The following is a 15,159-nucleotide window of genomic DNA, read 5'->3' as shown; positions in this document are numbered from 1 at the left end:
TGTCAAAGTGGAAAAAAGCAAGCAACCAATGCTCTAAATACCTGATGTTTGGTCACAGTGATGTTGCTGATCTGAAATGTCTGGTTAAAATATTGGCATTGTCAAAAGCCTCCCGACATTCATTACCTATTTTCTGCCTTCCTTAGGGGTGTGGTGACTCTGCCCTACCTACACAGGGAGCACACTGTTTCACTGGTGAGCCCTACCATGCATAGTGTGGTCACTTCTGTGCTTCTACCAAACATCATCTGGACTGCTGCCTTCCTAACAGAGTGCCAGTGGCTTTCGGAGACTGGCCACTATGTGTTGCCTCCCCACAGCTTGATTTTCTGCACCTCTAGAGTGGCTACTTAAAACCACATAGGAGAAGCAGGGCAGGCTTGATGGGCAGTGATGCTTCCAGAGTCCTGCAGGGTCCCTCATCTGTATACTTGATCTCTGCTGACCAGACCAGCTATCTTACAATGCTGTATAGCTCTGTGAAGCTCCAGAATGCATACAGAGCCTCGTTTGACAGCACCAATTGCTCAGCTTGGTCTCAATTGGTTTCTTCTTCTGCTGTGAATGTTTCTAAGGACTTTTGAGCAACTCATACTGTCTTGCTGTGCCTTTACTTTTCCAGGGGGAAGTCAGAAACTACTGTCATGCTGTTGCTATATGTTTTTCTTTTGTACTTAACAACCCACTGGTAGGCATTGGATTTGCCTTTAGGGAATTGTCAGTGTATACACATACATGCGCATATATGGAGGTAGCACTGAAAGTAATACCTACTATTTATTTCCATGGAAACTGCAACAGATACAGAGAGCACAATAACACTAATAGAGCACATTCTCAGCTACGAAGCACTATTTTTCAACACAGTTACCACCATTAGCTATGCATTTTTTGCCGGTGATGAACAAAAGCCTGCATGACTCACTTGTAAAAATCTGTACCGGTGGAGGTGACCCACTGTCACCACTGCTGACATGCACCACTCATCACCTCACTGTGCCAGCATCCACTGTTCCGTCTACATAAACATTTACAAGCATCGATGAATGTCAGTGGGTGCCATTTTTAACTCCTGGAGGAATTCAGTTCTCCACTTTTGCTTCAGATGCACTCCCATGTCAGACACCATCATGTCAGACTGCCCCTCTGCTGCTGTCTGTCACACGGCAACAGCATGTAATGGAACATCGGTGGGAAGGTTCGGCCTCTACTGCCATAGAGGAACCAGTAAGCAGAACTAGTGTGTCTGTGATCTGGAGAACTTTGGACTGGTCTGAACAGGGGGAAACTGAAAGTTAACTGAAATGCGAATTTGCAGACCAATATGTGCACCACTGAAAGAACAAGTCTGCACAGGGCAGCTTGCTCCATTTGAAAATGGTATTGAACTACCTTGCTGTACTTAAGTTACTAATAAATTATGAAGGCCTACGTAGGAGCAGGTTAGGGGACCTAATGTTCTGGAAAGTAACATCCTGATCTGCAATGCACTGGCTTCTACATCTTAGTAAATAAGGGTGTATGTCAGTGCAGTGTTTTAGACATAAATTAGTGAACAGTAATTGGAAATAGTCTACAGGAAACAATGTGTGGAAGTGTTTATGATATTAAGAAAAAGTGAGAGGAAAAAACAAGTGCAAATTGAATGTAGAGATAAAACTTCCTGTAAACGAATTTAGACTCTTATCCATTTTTGCATTTTAACTTCTATTGAATCACAGTAAACTGTTTTAGTAAATCACTCCTTTTTTAGCTGAATTTTCAATGACTAGCATTGAAATTGTTTTTATATTATGACTAAAAATAGTTCTTGCCTGACACTACAGGCTATCACGCACTCTTTTAAATCAAGTCGCAGGACTTCCATTTGGAAAAATCACTTGTGTTTTCACTTCAATTTTTTTTTTCCCCCTCGTGGGAAGCAGAGAAATCTAATGGATTCTTCACATTCAGTGTGGGTCACCCACTTGCATTCAAACTCAGCCCCTTACACTTTCTAACCTCGCTGTTGATGCATAGTGCTTGGTCTGATATGGATGCTGCAAAAATGTCCACTTCCCCACGGAATAAGGACATAAAATGTTCATTGTTAATAACCAATGTCTAATTAAAATAAAAGCCATTGTATGTGTCATATGCTCTCTACTCTGTCTGCAGATGTTAAAGTTGAAAATGTGAGCTGGGAGAATCTTGCTGTGGTCAGGGAGTTGGGATTTCCATTTTGTTGTTGGCATCTGCTGTTCCTTAGTTTTATATCAAGGTGAATTCCAATTAGCCACTGCCTTTCTTCCTAATTGGAAATATTACAGCGTTAATCTTTCCTTCATTTACTTGGTTGAGGTACCAAAATGCAGTTAATTAATATTGACATCTGTCTCTGAGGTTTGCCTACATAAGGATTCCTGATTCTTGCTTCTTTTCTCTGCTTCTTTTAGTTTTTGTGTGTTCTCATGGTACTATTTTGTATGAAAGCACTTGGTGCACAGTGACGAGGCACAGTGTTGGGAGCATTCAGCTAATGAGAGTGCCCACTCAGGACCCTGGAAACATCTCTGAAAGCAGAACCGGGTTCCTAATGTGGACCTGCATTCCCAGTCAGATATTCATTGCTGGGGCCTCTCTCCGGGATTCTCTCTATTCTCCCAATCTTTCCTTTTGGAATGGGAAATTCAAACGTGGGACAAAGAATAGGACTTGTTTGTTGTGGAGATGCCATGCAGTGCTAGCAGCACGCTCAATGACTCTGTTGAGCAGCCTTTGAGTCCAGACACAGTGCTTTTGTCTTCCTCAGATCCTGTCCCATAAAGGTCACTTCTGCTTGTATGCAGTCGAAGTGTTTCTGTGTCCAGACGCCTGCTGCAAACCCTCAGTGGGAAGCACCCAGCTTGTTCCCTGTCTTCATGTCTTGTCCATGAGCCTACAAAAGAGGAGCACAGAGTGTAGAAGTCCTACCATACCTGTGCATTCTCTTTGCACCTGGGTAGCCTTCCTACATTAAACATGGTAGTGTGGAATCTCTATGCTGAAGTTCACTTGTTTTCTTTTTCTTGACACATAGAAAGAAAAAAGGCTAAGGTCTTTTGAAAGAAGTACCGTGACTAGATCATGCATGATGAGAACTGTAAGATCTGTTTGTGATTGTTACTGGCAGTGATTACTGCATTTGTTACAAAGCAGAAGCCAGTCTTTGGTCAAGGCCAGCCTTTTTCCTTCACTTGAATAGTCAGTGGTGCTAGTACAGTGTAAACTGAATAGGATTTGGCTCTAGCATTCAGGCATAAGCCACTCTTTCACAACCACCCCCTTCTGTTTCTGTCTTCCTTGTGAGCGATAAAGCCTTCTGGGCATTTTACACTACTCCCCCAAATGTTGTCAGAATATGCCAAGTACGAGGCTACAGTTTCTTTTTGTAGCACAAGAATTTAACAGAGAAAGTTTCTGTATGTTTATGGAAACATAAATGCAGCTTTTTAAATACTCAGTGGTGCCTACATACTGATGGAACAACATCTGAAAAATGTTTTTTTTTCTTTTTTTTCTTCTGTATGTTATTTCAGCTCCAATTAATTTGTTTTATGCTGGGAAAATAATATTGATCATAAAAATGACATGTTAGTTAGGAACTCTTAAGCTTCTATAATACAATATCTCATTCAGAATGAAATGTCAGAATTATGAGCTTGATTGTACTCCTGCTGAAGCCAGGGGATAAATCCCCAATTACTTTCAATCAGAGAAGGATCAAGTCTTCTCTTCTGCAGAAGGGTATCTTGAACAGTCAATAATCCTTAATCTCTGATTTAAGACATTTTCATTTGTTAAAGTTTTTGTTCTGTTTCAAGCCTGGTGCCAGTTGGCAGAAATGGCATTTGATACACTTTCTGGGAGTCTGTCTTCTGAGTCTGCTTAGGAGTCTGTTTCTGTAATCTTAAATGAAAAAGACTATATTTATTGCTGCTACACCTCTAAATTGTTTGCATACCATGTTGTTAAAAAACCAAAAGAAGAGGAGCATATGGGCTCCATGTGGAACACAGGACTGATTGATTACATTAATGGAATCAGGTGTTTGAGACAAAGATATGCAAAAGGCCTAAAATATTTGGAAAATGCTTTAAAGCATTTGAAATTTATTTATTTATTTTAATAGAAAGGCAACATGAACTATTGGCTAGTAAAGATAGTGGGAGTGTTTCTAAGCTGTGCTCAGGGAAGACATCTTTTAATTTGAGTGCTGTAACATGAAAACTGAAACTCGACTGTTTCTCAAGGTTCACCCATCCAATGCAGTAAACTAGTCATAGGATCTTTTTTAAAAAATATGTAAAAAGAAAAGCAACTTTAACAATAAGATCTATTTTGAAAACGTTGGTCTTTTATCATCCATTTGGCTTTCCTCTCAATACTTTTGCTGCAACCAAGAGGAAAAAAGTTAATTTTAAGTGAAGAGAAGTTTAGGGTTTTCATAAGAATTCCAGAGTTCAGTTATAAGTAGAAGATTAAGTATCACATAATTTGGATTAAAATCACGAGGAGTGGGAACAGTAATTATATCTAATAGTTGTTTGCAAAACCTGAAGTCCTTTAGTTCATGACATGAGTATGTTTTTGTCCATTTTAGCTGTTGATTGAGAAATAGTTTTATCTATGACATCTGTCACCGTGAAAGTAATACCTCCTATTTATTTACATCTAAACTACAAGAGATACAGAGAACACAATAACGCTATTTGGTAGAACAAATTCACAGCTATGAAGCACTATTTTTCAACATTTTTGCCAGTGATGAACAAGAGCATGCAAGCTGTGCTTATAAAAATCTGCACCAGTGGAGGTGACCCGCTGTCACCACTGCTGACATGCACCACTCATCACCTCACTGTGCCAGCATCCACTGTTCATTCTACACCAACATTCACAAGAATTGATGAATATTATTGGGTGCCATTTTTTTCCACATGGAGGGATTCAGTTCTCCACTTTTGCTTCAGAAGCACTTCCATGTCAGACACCATCCTGTCAGACTGCCCCTCTACTGCTGTCTGTCACATGGCAACAAAATGTAACAGAATATTGGTGGGAAGGTTCAGCCTCTACCACCATCCACCTCTGATGTTGTTGGCCAACATAGTAAAATAGGAGGCATTACTTTCGGAGCAGCACTTTTCCATTAATTGTATAAAGCTGTGTTGCAGGGCAGAATTTAGCTCAGCAAGTTCAGATTGAAGTGGGAAATGGTAATGGAAAGTTACTGAGAAAATGGTAAATAAGTCCCAGGTGTATTATTTAAGGAATATAATGTGAGCTAAGTCCTGGGCTCTGTAGTGGAGGTTTACACAGGTAAATAGCTGTTGAAGTGAAGGCTCTTTTCTCTCCCTTTTTCTTGACTCCTCCACTTTGCCTTTCTTTCACAGATTGTGCCTGAGGCCTAATGCAGATGTGTTGACAGTAGGGAAAGGCTATCACCCGTTTTCCAGAAATCTCTTTCTCCTGAGGCTTCACAAAGTGTCCTTTGGAGACTCTAAAATGGTTTGTAAAGGTTAATAGACTTGCTTCAGATACAGAGCTCATGTTAGACCCATCTCTCAGCCCCTAAAGACCTGGCAGAAAAAGTAACATAAAATTCTGCACTTTCTTTACAATGATTTCTTCAAGAAATTCTGTGAAAAGTCATGGAAGTGCTTGTATTGCATCTCTGCGTGAAAGTATCAAAAGTAGGGCTGACGGAGTTACCAGCGAAAGCTTTTACACAGCTGTGGTTCCAGCAGAGTGCAGCAGAGGAAGAAAAGGAGTTAGAGTTCTCTTGCTCCACCATATCATTTTTTGTATATTTCTGTAATCAGAGGAAGTATCAAAGGATACTTGTTCAGATTTTGTCCTCTTTTCCATAGCAACAAAACACCATTGATACAGACGTGGAGATGGTAGCAACTGAACACGAGCTGGCAGTATGCTCAGGTGGCCAAGAAGGTCAATGGGAGCCTAGCCTGCATCAGAAGTTGTGTGGCCAGCAGGGCAGGGGAGGTGACTGTCTCCTTCTGTGCAGTGCTGGTGAGACTACGCCACTAATACTGTGGTCAGTTTTGGGCCTCTCATTACAGGAAAGACATAGACTTATTTGAGTGTGTGCAGAGAGTACAGTGAAGCTACTGAAGGGACTAGAAAACAAGAGGTATGAGGAGCAGTTGAGGGAGCTGGGGCAATTTAGTCTGGAGAAAAGGAGACTGAGACCTCATCACTATCTACAGCTACCTGGAAGGAGGCTGCATTGAGGGGGTGGTCAGACTCCTTTCTCAAGTGACAAGTGATAGAACATGAGGAAATGGTCTCAAGTTGCACCGAGGAGGGTTTAGATTGGACACTGGGAAGGATTTCTTTGTGAAAAAGGTGGTCAAGCATTGGAGCAGGCTGTCTGGGGAAGGGGAGTCCCCAGCCCTGGGTATATTTAAGAGATGTGTGGATAGGATGCTAAGGGGCATGTTTAGTGATGAGACTTGGTAGGTCAGGCTGACAGTTGAACTTGGTGATCCTGATGCTCTTTTACAACCTAGATGATTCTATGATCTTGAGGAGATGACAAGGTTGAGATTTTCTGTGTTTTTACTAAGCTCTGGTTAGTACTTAAGGGATTCACTTATACAGTAAAGAACTGACATGTAATCCAAAAATAGTCCCTGTTCTGTCTGCTCAAATACCTGTTGCCTTCCCATTCATTGTTAATACCTGGTGTTTTAGGTCTTGCAAAGTTAACCTACTAGCTTGTGTTTTCAGAGAGAAACCTCTAAAGCTTCTATAAAGCTGCAATTTCTGTCTAGTGCTCCTGCTGTGGCGTGCTGTGAAGCTTGATGAGAATTTAGCTTTCTGATGTAAGGGATTTTCCCTCTTTGCTTGTTGAAAATGGAATACTGTTTACATGCTAGCTCTGTATCTGTCCCATGAGAACATTCGCCTCTCCTGTAACAATGTGCAAAAGGCTGTTCTGCTCAGCAAAATGTTGTTTTGGATTAAAAACAGAAGTAATTTCAGAAATGCAGAAGCTTGGTGCCTTGTTTATGGAAAGCCTGAGGTTCCATCTCATGCTAGAATTTGATCTCATTTGTAATAGCTCTCCTAATAAGTGAAAGTAAAGTGAAGAGCTGCTCTGAGTTATGGGATTGTCAGGGTTTCTTTCAATCAATGGACCCTGAAGGTCTCCACCTTTCTAGACACATTATTGTTCTGTATCATCCTGCACAGGCACAATGAATGTGCCAGACTGTCCCACAGTCTTCTGGAAATTCAGCTGTTTGTGTACCCCTGTTAAAAAGCTACCTTACTTCTGCAGATGGTAAAGTTGTTTCAAGCATAAGATTTTCTCCTTCATATATTCTTACCCTTCCAATATTTTCACTGTAGCACTGTCTGAAGAAGACCCTCCAAGGCAGTGCTGCCTGACCTCATAGATTGTAGCTGTTCTAGGGCTAGACTGGTGTACTGATGCTGTGTGTAGCCCAGGTAATTTGGATATGGTAGTTACCGCTTCTCCTTTCAGTGCTGTTCTGTTTCAAATGTCTGTTCCACTGATATCTCCTAATGTCTTGCTTTCATCTTTATCCTCATGTTGATTAAAACTGGCGTTCTAATCTTGCTGTAGGAAATCAATACATGAAATGGATACGTGATTGTCACTGTTGTCCAGTGTCTTATAAGCATTTCGGATGTGCTTTTGGAAGTAATGTAAAGGGAGTAGTGCTGTGCTTATGCAACGCATCAGGAGAGTGTGTCATGGATAAAGGTGAGGGAGAGGAAAGAGATCACCAATGGAGAAGTGAATAAAAAAGATAATATGTACAGCAAATTGCTCCAATACGTGACTGAAGTCACTTAAGGGCAGAAAAGAGAGTTCAGGTATATATTAATAGCAATCTCAGAATGTGTTATTTTCATGGAGGTGGAATCAAAGCAACTTTGCAGAGGACACAGAACTCTGCAACATGACTGAGCGGTGAGAAAGGACAGAATGAAAATATGGGAAGTGAAGCTGGGAATTGTATCATGGAAAAAAAAAAGAGAATAGGAGAGAAACATTTTCAGCTGAGAAGTGTGTCTATTATTTCATACTTCGTTTCGATTTATCCAGCTTTATCATGCTGAGGGCCACACTTGTATTTTCCTCTAAGTTTGGAAAGTGCTTTGCATGCTTTTGTATGCTACAGAAGGCAGTAAATACCATGCAGTTGGCTATTATTATTTATGTAATATCAGTCTGGGTCTAAAGTAACACAAGGTGGTTATTTTTGTCTGTAAAGATGTTTCCAACAAAATCTAGAATTTTTGTACATGTGAAAAGACAATGTGAATTTTATTTCCATATGTTCACTAAGTCTTCAGCAATGAAAGAATATTTTGTAGCTTAGGATAACCAGGCCTTGTTTAACGCAGAGTTTTTTTTATCTTATAGCTAGTACTTGCAAACAGGATGTACTCCAGAAGAAGAATGCTGTCTTGGTGGACGGAGTCATCCTAAATGGCCCAATAACTGACTCAAAAGCAGGAGAGAAATTTGTGGAAGAGGCGTGTAAGATTATAATGGAAGAAATAATCCGGAAAGCTGATGATATTACAGAAAAGGTAAAGCCATAGAGTGTTGTTGAAAAGTTGCAGCAGAGATAATGAAAAATATTTTTTTTTCTGTATTTTATTGCACTTCAAGTAGTATCAAAATTGCTTCTAGTCTGTGCCAACTCAAATTTTAAAAACCTTTCAATGACATAGCATATCAATTTGCCAGAAAATAATATTTTATTTATTTATTTACTTATTTATTTATTGTCTCAGAATGCAGTGGTGACTTCCTCTGAACTGACAAACGGGTGTGGTGCTTCTCCTGTTTTGGTTGTGAGGAGTTGTTTGCTCCTCAGAGGCGCTGGTGTTAGAGAAGGAGGAACAGTGGATGCAGTACCACTGTGGAAGGGAATATAATGAGATTGCTCTGGGTTTCACAGAAACTATGCTAAAGAGGGTATATTGGAAGAGAACCGGAAAATGAAAACTGATTGCCTTTGAGCATGCACAGATTGCTCCCACCCCTGGGCAGAACAGCATCTGAAAGTGTTAGGATTACAAATCCTTAGCTAAGGGCTAAATTTGACCAGTAGGCCTCTTTCTTTTAACTAGGATATATGAGCCATGACCAAGATAGCTGAGTGACCCGAGGCTGACTTTCTACACCTCAGCATTCCAACAGGCACACCTTCTCCTCCTCCCAATCTTTTAGGTCTTTCTGCCTTCCCTGCTCTAGTTTTTATGGTCAAGGAATGTCTGAGGTGCAATAAAACCAAGATCACATGAGACCAGCTTAGCAGACATATTGTCTTGGTGGCCTTCTGGGCATGTTCTGGAGAACAATGCTGAATATGGTTCTTACCTGGCACTTTTCTAACTGTCTTCCTTTTATCTAACCAGTTCACTGTTGCTGTATCCTATTTACTCATCATTAGGTTTGTGAATGGCGGGCCCCTGAAACACTGAAGAAGATTCTTGATTTGGAAATGAGAGAGACTGGAGAATCTCATCAGAAACTCTTGCAACTCTGCCGGGATGTGATAAACTACAGCGTCAAAACCAGTAGGAATGCAATTTCTAATGAAGTTGTTTTGTTGTATACTAACCTGGGAAGATAGGATAATGCTTATAAAGCTGTATTATCTTCCAGGAAACTAGGGGTTTGAATGTTCATTTTCTGCTTGCCTATACAAATATGCAAGTATTTGGTTCTGTTTCAGTTGTTTGACTGCATGCTGGTCACCATAGGTGTCTATTATTGCCCAGAAGGTCTTATCAAAGAAAACTAATCAAAACATAATTCTCTTAATGCCATTGGTGTTAATGGTAGATTCAATCCTCTTGAGGTCTTAGAGAAGTTGCCTAGACAGGTATGATACAACAGTCCAACAAACTGTAGAAAGATCTTTGTATGTAATTTTGTGCTGAGTGATGAGGAGTGGAATCACCATCACTGCCCTTGAACAAATAAGAATGCATTCTTAGTGATGATTATCCTGCATTTACTGTTGCTTTCTATTGAGCAATAGTCTTATAGGGCATTAATTTGCCAATAGGCAGTAATTCCCATTCCAGATGCTGTGAGGAGAGAGCCTGCAGTGTTTCAGAGATGGTACATGGCATGTCTGCAAGATCTTTCTGCAGCATGTGAAGTATAATTTAATCTTAACAAAATAGGATGAATAGGAAATAGTGGTGTTTGTCAGGAGCTCAGGATTTCAGATGTGGCATAGCTTGGGCTGTATTTTCTTTGGAAGGTGAGAAGGTTATGTAACATAATTGCATTTCCAGGGCACATTCCTTCCTACCATCTCTATTACTACAGTAAGTAAAGCGATAAAATAATTTTGAGGATGAACCTATCCTTGAAAACCATGGAAAGGCAGTAATACTGATCTAAAGGGGCAGTGCATTAATAAAATGCAGATATAATTACTGGGCTAGTGAAAGGCATTCTGTTTATCTCCCTTCTGCAAATTGCCTTCAAATTTTCATTTGTTATACTGTCACCTTAGAAAGAATATTAAATAAGAAAAATTTGCTGTGTAAATAGTTTTAAATCTAAGTATAAACATGTATCGAAACCTCAGATATAATAGGCATGGAGCCATACAGCATACCTGGTTTTGCATGTAGAAGCATGATGCTATAGATTAAAATTTAGATGGTGACCCCATTGCTGAACTGAACAATAATATAGATTGTTTTCTCATAATTTAGTTATTTCAGTGTTTCTGGGCAAGTAGACAGTTCCTCTCAACTTCTCACTCTAAGTTTGCAGCAAGATTTTTCAAGCTGTTACACTGCCTCCCTGCATGAATACTGAGACTGGTTTGAGCACAGGCACAGCTGCCTCATATTGTCAGGTTCCTGTGTTTTACTGCTTAGCAAAACTTGGCTGAATGTCCATTGTGTCTCTGAACACCACTGTTAAAGGCCGCTGTGCATACTCAGTTGTCAGTCACTTCTTTTTGATCTTTAAAGCTTGTGACTAACCCACATTCATTCTGTGCACTACTTACATCAACCTTGTTTTGGGACCTAAAAATGCCTGTAACGTATACTTTCAAAGGATTATCTAATTTAAAAAAGGGCAGTAAGTCCATAAAATACTGAGAGAATGGTGGAGTAAGTTGTGGTTAGCAGTGATCAGCATGCAGCTGAGAGAGACTGTAATACATTCTCTTTTCATGTACATTCTGTCACTTCTTGCTTTTCATCTATATTTTCAGATCATCCAAGATTTTTCAATCAGCTGTACGCTGGAATAGATTATTACTCATTAGTGGCTCGTTTCATTACTGAAGCATTGAACCCAAGTGTGTAAGTGCAATTCCTTGTACTCATAATGATGAATCTTGCATGCTTTTTGAAGTAACGTCTTCCTGACCACTATCCTCTCTTCTCCCCCTTGTGATTATGTTTTCCTGTTTTCAGTGTTACAGAGGAGGTAGGAATTGTGCAGGAGTTTGGGAAAGAATACGGTCTAGTTTGGCTGAATAGCTCACTAGAATCTTGGCTAAGTTGATGATTTTCCTAGTTTGTGAGTTGGGGCTTAAGAGGAGAGATTTTTTTTTTTTTTTTAACACTTTTAAACCTAGACTTTTTTTTCTTACTTTAAGAATAAAAATATCAAAATGAATGAATTCAACTTAGTTGTTCATTTCCTTTGACACACTCTACACAGAGTTGAATGCAAATGATTACCTGTCTACTATTTACTTGCAGATGTAAAGCCTAAACAAAAATGTGATTGCTGCTTGCAATAGATTATTATTGCTGAAGTTTAGGCATTGTGATCTTCATTAAAATCAAACTCTGCAGTATTACTTTGAGAGTGGAATTGTCAATGTAATGCTGTCAGGAACTAAGCAATTGCTCTGCTGGGTCAGATCCATAGTCTTTTCAGTTTAGAGTTTTACTTTTGATGGCCATCAGCTTCTGATTATTTAGAGAAAGGTTTCTCGCACCTATCTAATTTTAACAAGATTCTGTGGCATGAGTTCTGTAATCTCAATACCAAACACATTCCTTTTATTTTTGTTCAGATATACATATGAAGTATCCCCTGTGTTTCTGTTAGTGGAAGAAGCAGTCATCAAGAAAATGATTGAGTACATAGGCTGGGAAGAAGGTGATGGCATATTTAATCCAGGTAAGAACAGTTCAGATTTTCAAGAGAAGTCATGATAAACCATCTGATACAGTAATTCTATGAACATTTGATTTGCATAGAATATTTGAAAATGCATGCAAAATCCAGTGATGCACAGGGGAAACGATTGTGTCTAGATTCTTTTTATGTATTCTAGTAATAATTCCGTGAATCTGATCAGCAGCTGGATGAAAACAGTTCTACATGAAATATAATTGTAGGAAAATGAATTGGTTGTAACAGAAGTCCTTCCTGACCTTACTAACAACAATACCAACAGCTTTATTGCACTGAGTCATTGGATGACAGACAGAGAGCTGACGTAGTTGCTAGACACCAACCAGTTGCTCCTAGAGGCACTGATGCATTTATTCTGCCTATCGTGTGTGGGAGCCAGAGTCTGTTTTAGTGGGTTTGTCATGAGCTTAATTCCTCTGAACTTTGTCAGTTTTTTGAAATGTCATGAATAGGCCCATCAAACAAAGATTTCTTAAGCTTCTTGATAGGTCACATTTTTCAAATGTTCTGAAAAGCAGCATTCCAGCCCCATGTATGGAGATAATGAAGCATAGTCCACAGATTGTTCAAATTCTAAGTTACCACACTGGATGTGAAGTTTTGTGACTAGGTTAGGGGTGGGAAAAGATGTTAAATTAGGAAATGGATTTAGCACTCCACTTTCAAAACCAAGACAAGGCTAGGAATTATACCCTACATATGAATCGTAGAAAAATAAAAAAAATATATAAACTAAAACTCTCTGGAAAACTTGTGGAAAAATGTATTAGTAATATTGATTTCCTCCTTTCAGATTGGATTTGTACTTTCAGTGGAATCCTTGCCTTTACGGTAGAATTGTTTAATTCAAACTTACCAAAGTACTGTCAATAGATAAATGAATTATGCCTTTTTATGCTAGTTTTAGATATGGCATTCCTTCTTCTTCTTCTTACTTTTTTCAGTAAATAAATCTAGATCACACCTTGCAGATTGCACTCACCATGGATTTTTATTTTTATTTTCCCTTTGCAATGCTCTGACTGCCCAAGAGATCTCCTAGGCTCCATAAGGTACAGCCACAGTTGAACTGGCGCTGCTTTGATGTATATCAGAAGGTGCCGTTGCAGCGTGTTCTCTATCGGAGAGGACTGTTTAAGCACAATTCTTATTTCTTTGGGAAATATCTCCAGAGAGCATTCAAACCAGCTCTGTTTCCATTCATGACGCAGTTCATTTTATATCTGCAAGTTTTTTGGGGAGGAATTAAGTTACAGTGGATGTGTCTGTAGGCTAACTCTGTAGTTTATTTTTTTCCTAATAGATCAATCACTCAGACACAGGAAGGATGCTAGGACGGTGGTTAATATAATACTTGTATGTCTCTTTTTTCAGGTGGCTCTATTTCTAATATGTATGCTATGAACTTAGCAAGATACAAATTTTGTCCAGAGATAAAAGAAAAAGGGCTCTCAGGTTTGCCAAGACTAGTCCTATTCACTTCGGAAGAGGTAAAAACAACAAAAAGCTTCTTAAAGCATCTAACACTGAACTTTATTTTTCAATGGCTACAGAATTATAGCATTTACATGTCTGATTGTGGTCCTGGTACAATGAATTTGTCATCAGTGAATGATATGAAATATCAGAGCTATCTGGACAAGTCTGGTGATAAATTTCCCTACTGAAGCTGTCTTGTTGTCAGAACAACTGTGGATGTTCTTGTTCTTGGGAACAGCTGATAGAAGAAGAGACTGTGCATAGGGTAAACCTGAAGACGAATGCATATGGGATTTTTTGGAGATCTGCAGGTTCAAGTCTAGCGGGAACCATGTGTAGGTTTCAAAAGTTTTTCTTGCAAGATGTCAAAGTTTATACTGAGCTGAACACCCCCTGGGCCTGTGAAATGGCATTTTGCAGCTCCCATTATGTCCTATATCTGAATACAGATTATCTGTGGTAGAGAACAAAACCTACCATAAAATATTTGGGCAAATCCTGCTGGATCTTTAGACAGTTCTTCTTTAAATAATTGAAAAAAATGTGGTTGTTTCTAAAGTTTTTGAGTAATATCTGTTCAAACTGCCTGTGGAAAATGGAGATATGTTCATACATTTATTCCGAAGCTAATTTCTTTCTTTTTAGAGGCTCTTTTCTCGCACTTACTTCTCCAGTTTTCATTTTCTCATTGAATTAGTGCGGAAGTGTTATTACAAACTCTACTGTATAAAATCTCCTGTGGTGGTGAGGACCTTATTGTAATAGGATGTACGTAGTTCCTGACATAATTTTAGCTCACAAGCTGATGCTCCTAACATTTTGATGGGTAAATAGACAAAAGAGACTTATTTTGAAGAGGTCTGAGAGACACAGGCATTGTGTAAGTTGTCCAAGAAAATTAATCCAAATGTCTTAAATAAAGCAGTATTTTTTTCAGGCCAAATATATTTATTTTTTTCTTCTGAAAAACGTGTAAACAACATGCCAATTCATGCTTAATTCATCAGATTTCATCTTTAAAATAGCTGAAGAGGAAAAAATGATGTTGAAGCACTTCATTTTAATGCTTCAGAAATGAAGCGCATCAAAATTTCATCCTGAAGTAATGTATTATTTCAGTGCAAGATTTAAATAAAAGCGCACTCTAAGGGCAAAACAGGTTTCATTTACTTTGGTATTTTTGCTTCACCAGTAAGACCCAAACCATGAAACACAGAATCAACCAGAAAAGAAATATGTTAAATTACTTTTAATGCAGTGTTCTTGATCTGTAATACTCTGTTTGATTCACAAAACTGTGTTGTACTTAGCAAGTTGCTTGCTTTAAAACTGCCACTTTTGGCAGCTAGATATTGTGACTAGTCAAAGATCTCTAGTATTTATTCTTCATTTTGAGAGAGGAATGTACGTATTGATGTATCTTTATTTTCAATCCATCTGTACTGAGTCCAAGTATTGCTACC

The 15,159-nt window shown here is 39.0% G+C and overlaps 1 protein-coding gene across 3 annotated transcripts in view; it reads left to right on the top strand.

Moving 5' to 3' along the window:
• The window catches only part of GADL1 (glutamate decarboxylase like 1), a 163,630-nt gene that overhangs the window by 81,397 nt on the left and 67,074 nt on the right, over positions 1-15,159 (top strand). For all 3 annotated transcript variants that reach the window (XM_021387862.1, XM_021387861.1, XM_021387863.1), the window contains 5 exons: positions 8,441-8,610; positions 9,480-9,606; positions 11,277-11,367; positions 12,093-12,199; positions 13,592-13,707. In XM_021387862.1, the coding sequence (XP_021243537.1) occupies positions 8,441-8,610; positions 9,480-9,606; positions 11,277-11,367; positions 12,093-12,199; positions 13,592-13,707 (611 nt within the window). The remainder of the gene's footprint in view (positions 1-8,440; positions 8,611-9,479; positions 9,607-11,276; positions 11,368-12,092; positions 12,200-13,591; positions 13,708-15,159) is intronic.

Source organism: Numida meleagris, chromosome 2 (assembly GCF_002078875.1).
Source record: "Numida meleagris isolate 19003 breed g44 Domestic line chromosome 2, NumMel1.0, whole genome shotgun sequence".
Taxonomy (NCBI): Eukaryota; Metazoa; Chordata; class Aves; order Galliformes; family Numididae; genus Numida; species Numida meleagris.
The sequence above is the reverse complement of the archived record's forward strand: the minus strand, read 5'-3'. Positions and strand labels throughout refer to the sequence as shown.